Raw genomic sequence first — 15896 nt, 5'->3', positions numbered from 1 at the left:
CATTCATTCATTACTTCAACACTTATCTGTAGGCTGCCTGCTATCGGTGGGCAGTCTTCTAGGGTATCCAGGAGATATCCAATGAAGCCATGTTTCGAGAATGCTTGGTTGGTAGGATCATAGTGTGATGTGATTTCTGGGCATTTCAGAACCACTGAATACAGTGAGGAACCTAAGAGTGTATGACCCTTCCACCAGCACCTTGAATGTTCGCTGGGACCATGCTGAGGGAAATCCTCGGCAGTACAAGCTCTTCTACGCTCCAACAGCAGGTGGTCCAGAGGAACTGGTAATTATTTATTGAAGTGAAAATGCTAGTTTGTTTAAACTGTAGGTGAATGATTTAAAAATGGAACTAAAAGAATTAACCACTTTGCTTTAGAGCTGAAGTTTTCATTCACTTAATAGAACTTGATGGATGATAGATTGCTTGGTACCTTAGTGCCTGAGTGGTAGGATGATTTTGGGACTGGGGTAGGGAGGATAGATAATCATTCCAGGAGGTTCTAAAGGTGGAGCCTAGGGTGAGTGTAGGGGGCTAGAAAAGTCTTTAACTTCTTGTAACAGTTCATATGGGATTTATCATTATATCCCATGATTACAAAAGTTGGCTTTCGGCTTGGCCTTGAGTTAGCATTCTGAATATTTCATTGTTTGAAATATTATTCCTTTTAAAAGTTTCTCAAATGAAGAGCTTTATGTTTTATTAAAATCTCTAGGTACCAATCCCTGGGAACACAAATTATGCTATTCTTAGGAACCTGCAGCCTGATACTCCATACACTGTTACAGTAGTTCCTGTTTATAGTGAAGGCGATGGGGGACGTACATCAGATACTGGAAGGACATGTAAGTAAAAGGGCAGAAAAACTTAGTTTTTCATTATAAATTTAGCTTCTTATTATAAGGAAAATATAGGCCCATTAAAAGAAAATTTGGAAAATTCAAAATGATAGAAAAAAGGCATAAAGATTACCCACAGTACACCTCCCAAGAACCACCAACTTTTAACATTTTGGTGTATGAAATAATAAATTTATGTTTTCTTGTTTTGAAATGGTTTCTAGATTTTTAAATGTGTGTACAGTCATCAGTATGCTAATTCAGTGATGAAAATTCACTAAGCTTTGCTTTGTGTGTCTCATAAATTTGTGTGAAGCAGTGTTTTGTAATTGACATTCATAGTGTGAATCATTGAAATCTGTTCATTGCATGACTTGATTGAACATTTCTCTGCTTTGTTGATGAAGTGCTTGTTGGTGTTAAAAATCTGTGTGCTTTTAATTTGCCATTAACATTTTGAGAAAGCAGTTTACGGTGGTTTTAATTTTCTTTGTAGTATTGTTTAAAGACATAAACGTTTATACATATAAATACATGTGTATATGTATTTATATGCATACGTATAGATATTTATTTGGCTTTAAAAACATACTTGCTGAGGGCTAAAAGGAAACAAGCATGGATAGCTTTTTTTGGTAGAAAATTAGTGGTCTAGAAAGATGATGATGGAGACCCTGGTGGCGTAGTGGTTAAGTGCTATGGCTGCTAACCAAAAGGTTGGCAGTTCAAATCCACCAGGCGCTCCTTGGAAACCCTATGGGGCAGTTCTACTCTGTCCTGTAGGGTCACTATGAGTTGGAATCGACTTGACTGCAATGGGTTTGGTTTTGTTTGGTCAGAAAGATGATGTTATTGGCTGAACTAGGACTTGGGGTTAATATATAGATTTAATTTATATGCTTTTCTAAGTCCCTGTTGCTGCAGTTAATTGAAAACTGAGTGTATCATTTATTCCCTCCCCCCTCTTTTTGCCTTTTGTCTTCATCACAGAAGACAGTCAGTAGCTATTTATTTAATGCTGAATGAGTAACTGACACTTGGTGACTGAATTAGACAGATTCCATAGCTGTTGTCAGATTTTACTTAGAAAGAAGACATTACAACATTCTGTTCTATATTTCCATCATCTATAAGCTTCTTTTCTGGGTAATCCAGTTGTACTATTTTTAATAGCTTGTTGTTATTGGAAGCAACTTTGCGTCCATATAGACAAAGGCTGTAGTTGGCTAACTTGGATTTGAAAAGTTTTATTCTGCTTTCATGTGTAGATGACTGGAAGTTCAAGGAGGATAGTATTTTATCCTATTACAGGTGGTAGTTCTGGAAAAGTGATAATAAAAGCTTGACATGTAGAAACAGACTTAAGAAATGTGTTGGCTTTCCTTTCTTCAGTGGTGAGAGGACTGGCAAGAAATGTCCAAGTGTACAATCCTACACCCAACAGCCTCGATGTTCGCTGGGACCCTGCCCCCGGGCCTGTGCAGCAGTATCGCATTGTGTATTCTCCTGTGGCTGGCACAAGACCCTCTGAATCTGTAAGTAATTTTGTCTTAGAACTTAGCAAAAGAATTCTGTAGAGTCTACTGTGGCTTCTGCTATGGCTGCTGGCTGGGAACAATAAGTGAATTGTTGGTGTGGCACTGCCTCTCATGGAAACTTCATTTCCTGATGAAAACAGTCTTGTGTTTACGTAATACGTGGTTGCCTGTGAGAAGGCAAACCCCAGATATGCTAGATTTCATGTGTATAATACACCGATGATTGTTTTTAATGAATTAAGGCAGGTGTATTAAGTATAGGGCAAGTTATAAACTCAAAAATGAATGCTGGGAAAATGCAAATTAGTTATAAGTTAAAAACCCAAGTAATAAATGCAAATCACTGCGAAACCTTGTCAATATGGGCTTTTGTTGTAAAGTACAAATATCTCTGTTACGAAAAAGTCTTAAAAGTCTGACTTCCTGGCTCTCAGTTGGAATTCCCAATCTATCTTCAAGTCATAGTACTATTCATTTTTGTAAGTAGATTAACAATTTAGAAATCAGAAATGACTAATTGATTAAGTATAGCATCAGAACACCTGAGGGAAAGTAAATTTATAGACCAATATAGTTTACAAGTCTTTACAAAGAGAAATAATGATGATGAGCAAAGATAAGCAAATGATGAGCAATACATCTGCTGTGTAAGAATTTCAGTTTTCATATCCCTGTGGATAGGAAGATGTATTCAGGCAACTTTTGCCCTTATCCATTAGATGAAGTCACTCTCTATTTTAATACACCTCTACCCCCAGTGTTGGAGTCCCTTTTCTTATGTGTATCCAACATTCAGGATGTGTGGCCTGGGCAGAGCTCAGGGGGTAAGTGCAGTTGGCTTCTGACGAGTCTGGGGTCAGCATTTTATTACAAATAGTATCATACTGACTGACCAAAGACTTGGTAAGCTTTTGGATTGTGGTCAGGCAGAATTTCGCTTTTTTCCCTTTCCAGATTGTGGTGCCAGGAAATACCGGAATGGTGCACCTGGAGCGATTGATTCCGGACACACCCTATTCTGTGAACATCGTGGCTCTCTACTCAGATGGAGAGGGGAATCCCAGCCCTGGCCAGGGCCGAACACGTGAGGCGGAAATCCTTTCCACCCTATTTCTGTGTAACTAGATTAGCAGGGCTTCTTTTAGTGAGTGAGGAGTGGAGGCAGGTGAGTGAGGGGGGTGTCAGCTGGTGTCTGCCTGCTATCCTGCCTGAGCTCCCCCAAACCTCACAGCCAGGCTAAAGCTCTGGGCCAATGTCTGTCCTCTGTGCTGAGGGAACTTGATTCTTCTCCTTTCAGCACTTTTTTTTTTTTTTAAATCTGGAATTTAAAATTCAGATGAGGCAGAATTTTTCCCCTTCTTCTGCCCTGAGTGGCTCTTTGGAAGTATGAGCGCTAAGCCTCTATATTTCATTAAACAGAAGGGGATAATAGTTGTTATGATAATCTCGTTTTCAGTGTGTAAATTTGGGTTAAAGTCTAGCTCTCTGTTCCTGAAAGTTCAGCACGTAACCATAGCTCTGAAACGTAGCACTTTATACTGTTTATGATTTCACATTAAAAACCATAGAAGATGCGTATTTTAACATAAGGGAGTAAACATTCTAGTAAATGGTGAAACACCTCAAGTAACTTCCTTAGTCTGATTTGGAAAATTCTTTGCCCTCCCCTCCCTGCCCGCTCACCAACCACCTGCCCCCCATCTCTTCCACCCCTGCCCCTTGTCCCCTGCCCCGGCCTATCAGACAGGCAACTAACCCTATTGTATTTTATTTATTTAGTACCACGAAGTGGACCCAGGAATCTGAGAGTCTTTGGGGAGACAACCAACAGCCTCTCGGTAGCCTGGGATCATGCTGATGGGCCAGTTCAGCAATACAGGATCATTTATTCTCCCACTGTTGGTGATCCAATTGATGAATATGTAAGTCTAATACTCATTTATCTGGGCATTTGTAATTTTTTGCCTTTTTGGAGGGTGAAGTTAAACTTCTCCTTTAGGAGTGTGCTGTGATTAGGGTTGAGTCCCTAACTCTTGTGTGAATCACCTTTTATGTGGCTTTCTCTGACATGATATTTGGCCCACCTGCATGTGCCTACCGTGACCTCCCACACCACATGGGCTCATTGTACTCCAGCTACAGATCAGAATGGCTGTCTTATCACATGATCATGTGCATAATTACATCACAGGAACTAAGCCTAGGGAAATGTGGTACCTATTAATTTCTGGGATATCTAAATTAATGTTCAAATGGTGTGATTATTCAAATCCTAGCCTTTCTTTAAATCCAATTCCTCTACAAGAGCTAGTTTAAATATTCCAGTGTTAATTGATCTCTCTTTTCTCTAAACTTAACATTTTGCAGTACACTTTGGTTTTGTAATATACAGACTTTCATAGTAGCTTTGAATTTTTGAGTGTCATATGTTGTCTGGCTGGGACCAGATTCAAGTTTCTTTTCACTTCTTCCCAGCCATCACTATGCATATCCACTTGTTGCGGGTGGAAAAACTCACCACTTCATTTGAGGTTTAGTGACTAAGCGCTATGGGTTGGTAGATGATTACACAAAATATTGCTTGTAAAGCAGTTAGGTATGTGGTTTCTAATGATTTTGCCACATACATCTTCTTTAATCATTCTCCCATTATGAACTCCATGTGATGAAATATTTAATCTACTTGAACCTGACATATTAAGCTTTACTTTGAGCCCTCAATTCATTAATAAAAAACATATGTAATTGCCATTTAGCATTTCTGATCAAAATGAGATAACTAGCATTACCACAGTTAATGGGTATGATTTTAGCCAAAGTAAAGATGCCCCATCCTATAGAGTTTGTTTGGCCTTGTCATGACCAATATGCAATTTCCCTTGACTTTCTGAAAAGGTTAAAAATATTTCTTCCCTCAATTTACCAGTTGGAATCACAGGACTTTAGGCTGGGAATCGTTGGCATAACTAATTTATGTTGCTTATAAAAGCCAAGCATAGGGTTGGAAGAGAGCTTGAGAGATCTGGCTGATTCACTCCCATTTCACAGAGGTAGTTTAATGCATTCTTTTCCATCGTTTTCTCCTACTAACATCAGCCAAGTTGATTCTTGAGGGTAGAGACTGAGTTCTGTTTGTTCAACAATATATTCCTAGAAGCTAGCAACATATCTGGCTCATGGTGAGTACTTGGTACATGTTTGTTGAAGGAATGCTTGAAATCGTTAACACATTTAAGAAAAATGAAGGAAATAAACATGTATTACTGAGTGCTGCAGTACTCAGTAATGTGCACTGAAGTGACCTTCGCGTTACCACCTCTAATTCTTACAACTTCCTTCAGAGATGCTAATGCACACAGCTGTTAAGTGGCTGACCTGGAATTTGAGCACAGATCTGTGATTCTAAAACCATCCTCCCACATTGCTCAGAGGCAGTGTAGACGGTTTGTCTTGCCATGAGTGTTGTGCAACAAAAAGAAAATACTAAGAAACCATTATTGTTTATGGGAAGACATAAGACAATATTGTCTTTCAATCTGGCAGTCCTCTAGCTGATTTTAAACATATAATTTAACTTCTCCTTTAGACGACAGTCCCAGGCAGAAGAAATAATGTAATACTGCAGCCCCTGCAACCTGATACTCCATATAAAATTACTGTTATACCTGTTTATGAAGATGGAGATGGTGGCCATCTAACAGGAAATGGAAGAACAGGTAAATGTCTTATACCTTTCATTACCTTTAAATTTCGTCTATACCAATGAATTTTAAATACTACATTAACACTTATGTTAGACATTGAATTTTATGAAAATGATGGTATGGGAACAAAATTTGTTTTATACTTTTTAGAGGTCCATGATGAAAAGAAAAAGGAGACAAAAATCTGCATATTTCACTTTGCCAGAGATAGTTTTATTTCTTCTTTGGAAAACCATTGTTTATTCTCTGAATAATCTTTTAGTTCTGTGGTGTTAGCTAAGGCTGCAATTGTTAATTCAGTCAATATAAAACCCAAAACCAAACCTATTGCTGTTGAGTTCATTCTGACTCATATCCTCTATTGTGATTGAGCCTTAAGTCACAAATCAAGAAGCAAAATGGTTAGCAATTATCTTCTGTTTTACAAATTTAGCTTTTTTAAAGAAAAATATTTGTTTTTTATTCTACCAAGTAATTTATAGAGCATTATCAGTGTTCAGGCCCCTTCTAACCTACACTGGTGGTAGTTTCATATATCTTAGAACAGAGGTTCTCCAACTTGGCTGCTCATTGTAATCACTTGGGAAGTTTTGAAAAAATGCTTATGCCTGGGTGATGTAACTAGGCCGTGATGCGGCCTGGACCTGTGGATGTTAAATAGCAGCCCCCTGTGGTTCTAATGTGCAGCCAAGGTTGAGAGTTGCTAGTTTAGTGTAAAGGCAGGCTGGGCTCTAGGTCTGAGTTCTGTTATTAGTAAGTACTGACATTCCTGTTTTTCATTTCATTCAGGAAAAAAAAAAAAAAAAAAAAACACTTAGGTAACATGATTTCAGGTTCCCTGCTACGCCCACTTGCCCAAAATCTTTTTCTGCCTAAATGATCTTGATAGCATTGCAGATTTGGGAGAGGTAACTTTTGAAAGCTCCTAAGAAAAGCAGGACTAGAGATGATTCAGCTCAGTCCTTCAAGTCCAGGGCGCCGTATAATGATATCTATTGTCCACCTGTCAGAGTCAGTCTCGTGACTCCAGATTTTAACAACTTCCTATTTTCACTTTCCCATAATCATAGAATATATTTGGGCACATTTTGGGGGCAGGGGGAATGGCATATTTCAGAATTTTGTGGTTATATATAAAAAATCTTTACTCAATCTTGAATTTTCCCGGAAGGGTCAGATTTCTAGATTCTTTTGAGAAAAAAGCTTCTAAGTTGGATTCTTATCATTTAGCCTTTATTTTTTTCTTACTTGTATAATGCCGTGAATAACAGCTTAGTGGCTATTTAACATGCTACTTAAACAGTGTTGGTTTTATGGAGTGTGGGGTTGAGGATAGTACCTCTGGAGGCTTGAGGGTTTACTTAGGTTATCCTGGTGGTAGAAGGAGTCCCTGGGTGGTACAAATGGTTAAGCACATGGCTATTAACCAAGAGGTTGTTGATTTTTTTTTGTTTGTTTTTTAGTTAGAGGTGCCTTGGGAGAAATGCCTGGTAATCTGCTTCCGATAGGTCACAACCATGAAAACCTTATGGCATGTAGTTCTTACTACGTAACGTGGGGTCGACATGGGTCGGAATTGATTTAACATCAATTTTCTTTTTTAATGCTGGTGGAGGATAGAGTAGTGTAGGAAAAGAACCTTGTTTAGTCACTGCCTAGCTATGTGGCCTTGGGTAAAATATATCATCTCATTTATGTGATAAAGTGGTTGGACTACATAGTCTCTAAATTGCCTTCTGGCTCCAGCACTCTGTAATCTACAACATTCTAAAATGGTCTGAGATCTCTTTTATTTTCTACAGTTCTGAGCCATGTAACACAACAGCTCTGGATCTTGCCTTCTGCTGAGGGGTCTGCTCCCGAAATTACCAGTTTCTAAGCCCATCATCTGAGTTGCTATTTGATTTTGGAAAACTTCTAAGCTTTCTGTTCAACACTTAAATGCCTTTTTTTATTGCTTGCTGGATAAGGGTGTCATAAAGCATTATTAAATTGATCTCATGGGGCTGCATGATCCATACTGAAAAAATTTTGTGTTTTCTCTGTGAGCCAATGAAAGGTTATTAATGTGTACCAATGTTTGTTTTCAGTGGGACTACTTCCACCTCAGAACATACATATTTCTGATGAATGGTATACAAGATTCAGGGTCTCCTGGGATCCTTCACCATCGCCCGTTCTTGGATATAAAATTGTATATAAACCAGTGGGTAAGAAAGCACCCTTTTTATAATAGTACTACATTTGGGGTTGTCTCCATAGGAGAGTATTCTTTATTGCATCCCTACGATTGTATTCGCTTGGTTGGTTATCACATCAATTTCCCTTTCCACTGAAGGTAATGTTTCTGGAAATAACCTTTTAAGCTAAGGGCCTAAAGTACCCTTGTTACTATAGTTGTAGGTGAGATTCTCTTTAAGTTGCATGATTGAAAAGTCTGATCTGGTCCATAAAATTGCACAAATTGAAGCTTTTGTTTTCAAATATCCTCCGTGTTACTATGATCATGAAATAATGCATATGTAATCAATGTAAATGTCTGTATTTTTTCCCATAAGGTCCAGGTATTATTCTATTTTGGGCATAGATTGTATGCATTCTAGTTTATTCATGACAGGCTTGCTTTCAACTTCCCATTGACATTTTCACCTAAATTAACATCACTTTGATTAAATTATTTGTTATGTTTGCTTCTATGTTCTGTCTATATGCTTAGCAAAGTTGAAAGAAAAATGCTCTTTATACCAAATCTGCTAGGGCATCTTCCATGCACCCAGAAAGGGTATGAACTAGGAAAAAAAAAAAAAAAAAGGAGAATTAGAAAAATAGAGGTTGGAGGAGAAAGGGCAAGAAAAAGTGAATGTGAACCTATGTAAGAAATGGAGAGAGAATTAAAGGAAGAGGAGGAGTTGGCAACTTAGGACCTTTAGTAATCTAACCGTGAGGATTGAGGTGTAGTACAGAAGTTCTTAAATCATCTCTACCACAAATTGAAAAATGTTTATTGAGCACCTACTATGTACAAAGCACCGCTCTGGCAAAGTTGGGTTTAGAAAAGAGGCTTGAGGACCTAGGGTAGTTGATTTTGTGATTGATTTGTTCATAAAGGGATATTGCTCACGCACCCACTACATTCTAGGCACTGTGCTATGCTTTACGAATAAGAGGGTGAAGAATTCAGTCTTTGCTTATAGTTTCATATCCACCATATAATATAGCATTTGCTACTGTGATCAAGTATGTAACAGGCTATGGGAAATTATAGTGTTCAAAATACCATGTGACTGTAAGTTAAGGTCTTTAATTTTAAGAAAAACTTTAGGGTAGTAATAGCATCTTTCTATGTATTTTTGTCATTGTGATTAAAGATTCCAGTGAGCCCATGGAAGCCTTTGTTGGAGAAGTGACGTCATACACGTTACACAATCTCAATCCCAGCACCACCTATGATGTGAATGTTTACGCGCAGTATGACTCTGGACTCAGTGTCCCCCTGACTGATAAAGGCACTACATGTGAGTCACAGATCTTTTCATAGTTATGAGAAAAAATGTAGTACAACTTACCAGGCTAGTCTGATTTCATTTTAATTCTTCTTAACATATGTATGTTTTCTCAGCTCTTGGTAGACAATTAAACAAAATACCTACTTAAACCCATAAGTAATATAATTGAGCATGCAAAAAATATGTATGACAAGGAAATGATGTTTATTTCGTATAACATATTATATTTTGAATTTAAAAAATGAAAATTATAGAAATGGTCACTGCATGCATAAATAGTCTGTAAAATTAGAGTCATGATGCTATTTAGTCTCGCTTTTTTTTTTTGACATTCCATGTTAAAACATATATTACCTAAATACATTGATTTAATTTGAAGTTTTCACAGAAATATCATGATTACTTACTTTGGCCTACAGATAGATTTTGCTGTCAGCAAGGACTTTGATAACTATTTAAGGACTTAGGAGAGAGCTTGTCAGAAAAATTTCTCATTATTTTTGATGAGACATTCTTGATATTCATCATGTTGAGAGAGACTATATGGAATCTCCTATGCTTGAAAATGGTCGTGGGAGGGGAGACCTGTTTTGGCTGTACTACATTTTCATGTATGTTTGATATAAGGAAACAGTAGGATTTCAGACATTTAAGCTACAGTGGCAGTTTTAAAGTTGTATTATGATTAAAAGTATGTTTTCTTATATACATGAAGTAAGTTTTTTTCTTTTTCTTTTTGTAGTGTATTTGAATGTGACAGATCTGAAAACTTACCAGGTGGGGTGGGATACGTTCTGTGTCAGATGGTCACCTCATCGGGCAGCCACGTCCTACAGACTAAAACTAAACCCTGCAGATGGTACGTGTGCAAACAAACAAACAAAAAAAGAACTAGAGCACACCGTAGCAACACTTTAAATTTTAGTAAAGAGGAAGCCATTTTGTTTAAATGATATACAAAATCTGTCTTTAAGTATAACTGGGGATGACACTGGCATTTTCCTTTGTTGTCATATTCAGGAACCAGAGGACAAGAAATTACAGTGCGTGGGTCAGAAACGAGTCACTGCTTCACTGGCCTTTCACCAGACACTGAATATGGTGTCACTGTTTTTGTGCAGACACCAAATCTTGAGGGACCAGGGGTGCCTGTCAAAGAACATACCAGTAAGTTTTTGAGTGATCTGAACGTTCTTTATAAAGGCTTCAGAACAGAATGCTTGAAATGTGGGGAACTTAAGTGGCTCCTTGAGACGTCATACCTGTGCAAATATTTCTCCCTGTGGAGAGCAATAGTCATGGCAGGTTCCCGAAGGTGGGCTTATGGCTGTTTTCGGGACCTTTATCTGTAGCCATTCCATGTTGTCGCTATTACAGAGTTGGCCTTATTTTAAGGAAAAGGCTAAAGGGGGGAGAGATGGCTTTAGTTGCAATGAAAAGGTAAATCTGCATCCATATTAGTGACTTTTATTCATTTGATCCTATCTGGAGGTCTGAAGTTCTCTCTTTGAAACTTTAATTTCTGCCACTGTAGTTGATGTTGAATGGCCTCAATGATACCAAGTTTGGATAGAATGCCCCAATATGGTAGTGTCATTGGAGCTGGATTCTTATTTTCTAAGATTTGATTTTGTGAATGAGGACTTAAATTGCTCTTAAAATTTACTTCCTGTGATATGAACTGTGTACGTTATGTTTTTCTAATTATTATTTTTTAATTCTAGCTGTAAAACCAACTGAAGCTCCTACAGAGCCACCCACACCTCCTCCCCCTCCTACAATTCCACCAGCCCGGGATGGTAAGTACAGTTAATTAGACAATAAGTTTAGCTAATAGAGATTTATGTACTTTTTATTTATGCTGCTTATATAACATTTATAATTTATATAGTACATTTTTGATTTATTATTTCCGTTGAGGAGTTTTTAGATTACAAGTAAGGATTACTAGTAATTATTTCCTTCTTTTCCTCCAGCACATTTTGGTGTTACCAAAATCAGTCCTAAACTACTCCAGTTCTGTGGTTGGGACTTTTTGTTTCCTCAACTTTGCAGATTAAAGTCTATTGATATTAAAGTACTTTACATAGTCCATAGTGATGTGGTGGGCCTTTCTTTCCCTGAGAGGTTGGCATCAACAGTCACTGTGAACCTTTTGACTGTTTCTGTAACCTAACCCCCAGTACCTTTAGCTTTGGAATTCCTGGCTTCTGACCTGAGAAGTGCCTGGGATCTACTCTATTACCCCTTTCATGGTTCTTGGGACAGAATGTGCCACAAACATTTTTTGGGTTCTCAGATTTCTCAGGAGGCTGCTTGTCCCACTAAAAGTATATGCTGACTTCCAGTGGGCTTGTATAATGGCAAAAAATGAAAGAAACATTCTTTGGCAAAAATTCCCTAAGGTAGAAGGCAATGCATCCAGGAAGGGTGATTGGGTCAAACTTTTGTCTCTTTTGGCTTTTGTACAGCTAGATAATCCTTGTAAACATATTTATGGCTTGGCTATGTGATAGTTAGGGAACCCTCGGGGATTTAGTTTTTTTTTGTGTGTGTGTGTGTTTGTGTGATATTTGAAAAACCAGAGGTACCCAATATAATCACTTGTATGTATTGACCCATGTTGAAAATTTGAACTTTTTTTGGATATATGTGTCCCACAAAATATGTATCAAAATCCATATTTCAGAACAAAATCTCAAAAATACTCCTTGATTCAGCATGCCTTCCATTAGTGAAAACACGTAGTATCAACAAAAAATTCAAAGCAGGAAATAATTGGGTCTTGAAGGGGTTACACAAAGCTAAAACCATTTTCTTTCACCAAAGCTTGAGACTCAATTGTCACTTGTAGTGAACTGGTAAAAAGACAGACTGACCTATTAAAGCTGATCTCTCAGTAATTTGGGACAATTTTTCAGTGCTTTATCAAATTAAGTTTAAGCTATTTAACCACTGGTTTATTCTTTTCCCACATTCTGTTTCCAGCATTTAACAGACAGCATTTCAGATTTTAAAAGTATTTTTCTTTTATCTTAGAAGGATCTAGAATGTTATAAGTTCATTAAACCTATTAAATGGTCAAACTAAAAATGAAAATTTTGTTATGGGATAAAATAATAATGGATTTCTTAAAATTAGATGTTTGACAGAAATTCAATAAATAATCTTGGTTTAAAAACATGTTGAGTTTTCATACACCAAAATTTTGTTAAAGCTTTCGTTTTTTTAGAATTTTTTTTTAGCCTCCAAGTCTAAATTAAAGAGTAAAAAAAAAAAAAAAAATTATCCTCACTCCCTCACCCCCATCACATGATTCTAGTGGCCTGATTTAAAATTGAAAAACACATTATTTGCACCAAATAGTTGGTGGTCATTATATAAAACATCCACACCCTCTGATGGCTCTTTTTAAACTTTGAACATCATTGCTTTTCATTTGATTTTCCCATTTATTGTGTGAAGCCACTTGAAGAGTTCCTTGAAGAAAGAGCTTTTATTTGCACAATGGATCTAAACAAATGGAATAATTCCAGCAGTAATTGAAAGCCAGGGGGTCCTGGTGGTGCAGTAGTTAAGTGCTCAACTGCTAACTGAAAGGTTGGCGGTTTGACTTCACCCAGTGGCTCCACGGGAGAAAGATCTGGCAATCTGCTCCTGTAGAGATTACAGCCAATGGGGCAGTTCTGTTCTGCCACATAGGGTCACTATGAGTTGTAATCCACTCTATGGCACAGAACAACAATTCAGAGCCAGGTAAACCAGAGCTTTTCAAATGTTTTGTACACAAATCATCTGGGCACCTTGTTATTGCTGATTATGTTTCAGGAAGCCTGGGTTAGGGCCCATGCGTCAGCATGTTTAACAATCTCCAGATAATGTTGTTGTTGCTGGACCACACTGCGAGTAGATAGTACATTTTTTAGTTATGTAATTTCACTTGAATGAATGAATTATTGAGATTTGGGGATTCCCCCCCCTTTTTTTTCCAGTATGCAAAGGGGCCAAGGCAGATATTGTGTTCTTGACTGATGCCTCTTGGAGCATTGGGGATGATAATTTTAACAAAGTTGTAAAATTCATCTTCAATACTGTGGGAGCCTTTGATGAAATCAGTCCTGCTGGGATTCAGGTGAGTGTTATTCCACAGGTGGCTATTCATTTGTATTGTTTTGCTATTTCCTTTGAACTTTTCCTTTTAAGTAGAAAGACCTTTCAATACAAACTACATTTTGACTTTTACTATTTGCTATTTTCTTTAACATGTATTTCTTGGAAAGTGTTAAATATAAAAGATAAATAGAAAAATAAATGATCTTCTAGTTATTCTTCTTGGCTAGATGATACTGCTGTTGGATAATCCAGGAGTTTTTGACTCTAACCTCCTGCCTAAATATTCCAACAATGATATATTTCCTTAAAAGGTCATCCAATGTTCTGGAAACTAAATGCATAGTGATTGTTATACCCTGTGAAGTCGAAAGAATCAGTGATGAATAATGATTGGAGTGGGTGTGTGGAACCCTGTTGCCTCCTCCAGCATTACATTTCAGATATTACCTTGATCAGAGATTGTCCATTATTGACTCAAAGACTATTTTCTTTGTTTTTTTTCTAAAACTGTAACTACCAATTATCTTACTGTGGTTACTCCAAATTCTACCCGAGTAGGAACTTCGAGAAGTTTATACTTCCACAAGAAGGCTCAAAGAATTAATCATTTGGCTCTAACTTCCCTTAAAGCCAAGGATTTCCTCCCCTACTCCAAATATAGCCATGAGTTGAACACTGAGGTCCAATGATACTGAACTTTTTTGGAGGGAAGGTCTTCCCAGACACCTCTGAAAATCTATTCAAAGCTATTATTAGCTATTTCCTGGACTCTGCATCCTTTAAGATCCACTTCAAATTCCACTCCTTCTAGAGAGTTTTCCTTGATGGTTCTAGGCATTCTATGCTCCTGAAATACTTTGTTTTTATTGCTGTTATAACAAGTATCATTTTATATTTTCAGCATCTATTTGTGCAACTCTCTTCTATCTAAATTGTTGACTCTTTAAGGCAAGAAGGTGTATCTTATTTATTTATTTTTTAATTGTCTCCTTTCCTTCCCCATACTTCTTGGTTAATTTTCTTCTTTATTTTGGCAGTTTGTATTTTTTCATTGTGGCATCTTAAAGACTTTATGAAAATAAGATATTTTGACACAAACCACAAATAATATCATAACCTTCCTCTTTTGTGAAATAGTACTTTATGCAATGTACCAGATTTCAAATCCCCAGATAATCCTGTGGCCATTGTCCTGGTCCAGGACAAACAAAAATCACTCTAATTATGTTCTCAATTTAACGTGTCAACAACGAAGCCATTTTAAATTTTTTTAGGAATTAAGATTTCTAATGTAATAATAAAACATAGCTATCATATTTTACTAACTTCTGTCATCAGCTACTTAGTATACATGATCATTAACTCTTAAAAGAGCCCTATAAAGTAAGAATAATTCTCTTCATTTTATTGATAAGGAAACCAAAGCCTAGAGATATAGGGAACTTGCCCAAGGCCACACAGCTATTAATTGGCAGAGCTAGGATTTGAGTCCAGTGAATCCTACCAATAAGCTCATACTCTTTCCACTAAATCACTAAGTTTTGGTAAGTACTAATTATTATTACACACACAGAATTTTTATATAATCATGAAGAATGGACGGAGTAGTTGGCTGAGAACTAAAGCACTTGAGCTTAACGTGGTACATCCTCATTTCTAATTCTGGGACTTAACTGCTCCCCAGCTTTTTCCATCCCTTTCTACATCCCAGAAAAAGCATATGAATGCAGAGTGCATTTTGGTTATTAATATCAATTACTGACATTTTTAATATTAACATACAATAGCTAGAAATTAGACTATTTAATGAGACAGCAGTAGCCAGTATTATAATATTATCTACAAAGTGTTTATAATATTTTGTCAGGTCTGAAATACTTCTTTTTTCCCATTCTGCAGCTAGAGAAATCACTCGAAGACTAAAATACATACATACATGTATATATATATGTAAAAAAAAAGAAAATTATTTTTTTATTTTTTTATATGTATGTATTAAAAAAAACCAAACCAAACCAAACCCATTGACATCGAGTCAATTCTGACTCATAGCGGCCCTATAGGACAGAGAGCTGCCCCACAGAGTTTCCAAGGAGCACCTGGTAGATTTGAACTGCTGACCTTTTGGTTAGCAGCCATAGCACTTAACAACTACACCACGTGGGTTTGCATATGTATGTGTGTGTGTATGT

The 15896-nt window shown here is 37.1% G+C and overlaps 1 protein-coding gene across 3 annotated transcripts in view; it reads left to right on the top strand.

Moving 5' to 3' along the window:
* COL12A1 (collagen type XII alpha 1 chain) overlaps positions 1-15896 on the top strand; it is a 124852-nt gene that overhangs the window by 72614 nt on the left and 36342 nt on the right. For all 3 annotated transcript variants that reach the window (XM_064288074.1, XM_064288069.1, XM_064288078.1), the window contains 12 exons: positions 150-289; positions 720-849; positions 2236-2378; positions 3336-3465; positions 4161-4303; positions 5968-6097; positions 8176-8295; positions 9454-9600; positions 10334-10450; positions 10612-10758; positions 11316-11390; positions 13584-13723. In XM_064288074.1, the coding sequence (XP_064144144.1) occupies positions 150-289; positions 720-849; positions 2236-2378; positions 3336-3465; positions 4161-4303; positions 5968-6097; positions 8176-8295; positions 9454-9600; positions 10334-10450; positions 10612-10758; positions 11316-11390; positions 13584-13723 (1562 nt within the window). The remainder of the gene's footprint in view (positions 1-149; positions 290-719; positions 850-2235; positions 2379-3335; positions 3466-4160; positions 4304-5967; positions 6098-8175; positions 8296-9453; positions 9601-10333; positions 10451-10611; positions 10759-11315; positions 11391-13583; positions 13724-15896) is intronic.

Source organism: Loxodonta africana, chromosome 1 (assembly GCF_030014295.1).
Source record: "Loxodonta africana isolate mLoxAfr1 chromosome 1, mLoxAfr1.hap2, whole genome shotgun sequence".
Taxonomy (NCBI): domain Eukaryota; kingdom Metazoa; phylum Chordata; class Mammalia; order Proboscidea; family Elephantidae; genus Loxodonta; species Loxodonta africana.
The sequence above is the reverse complement of the archived record's forward strand: the minus strand, read 5'-3'. Positions and strand labels throughout refer to the sequence as shown.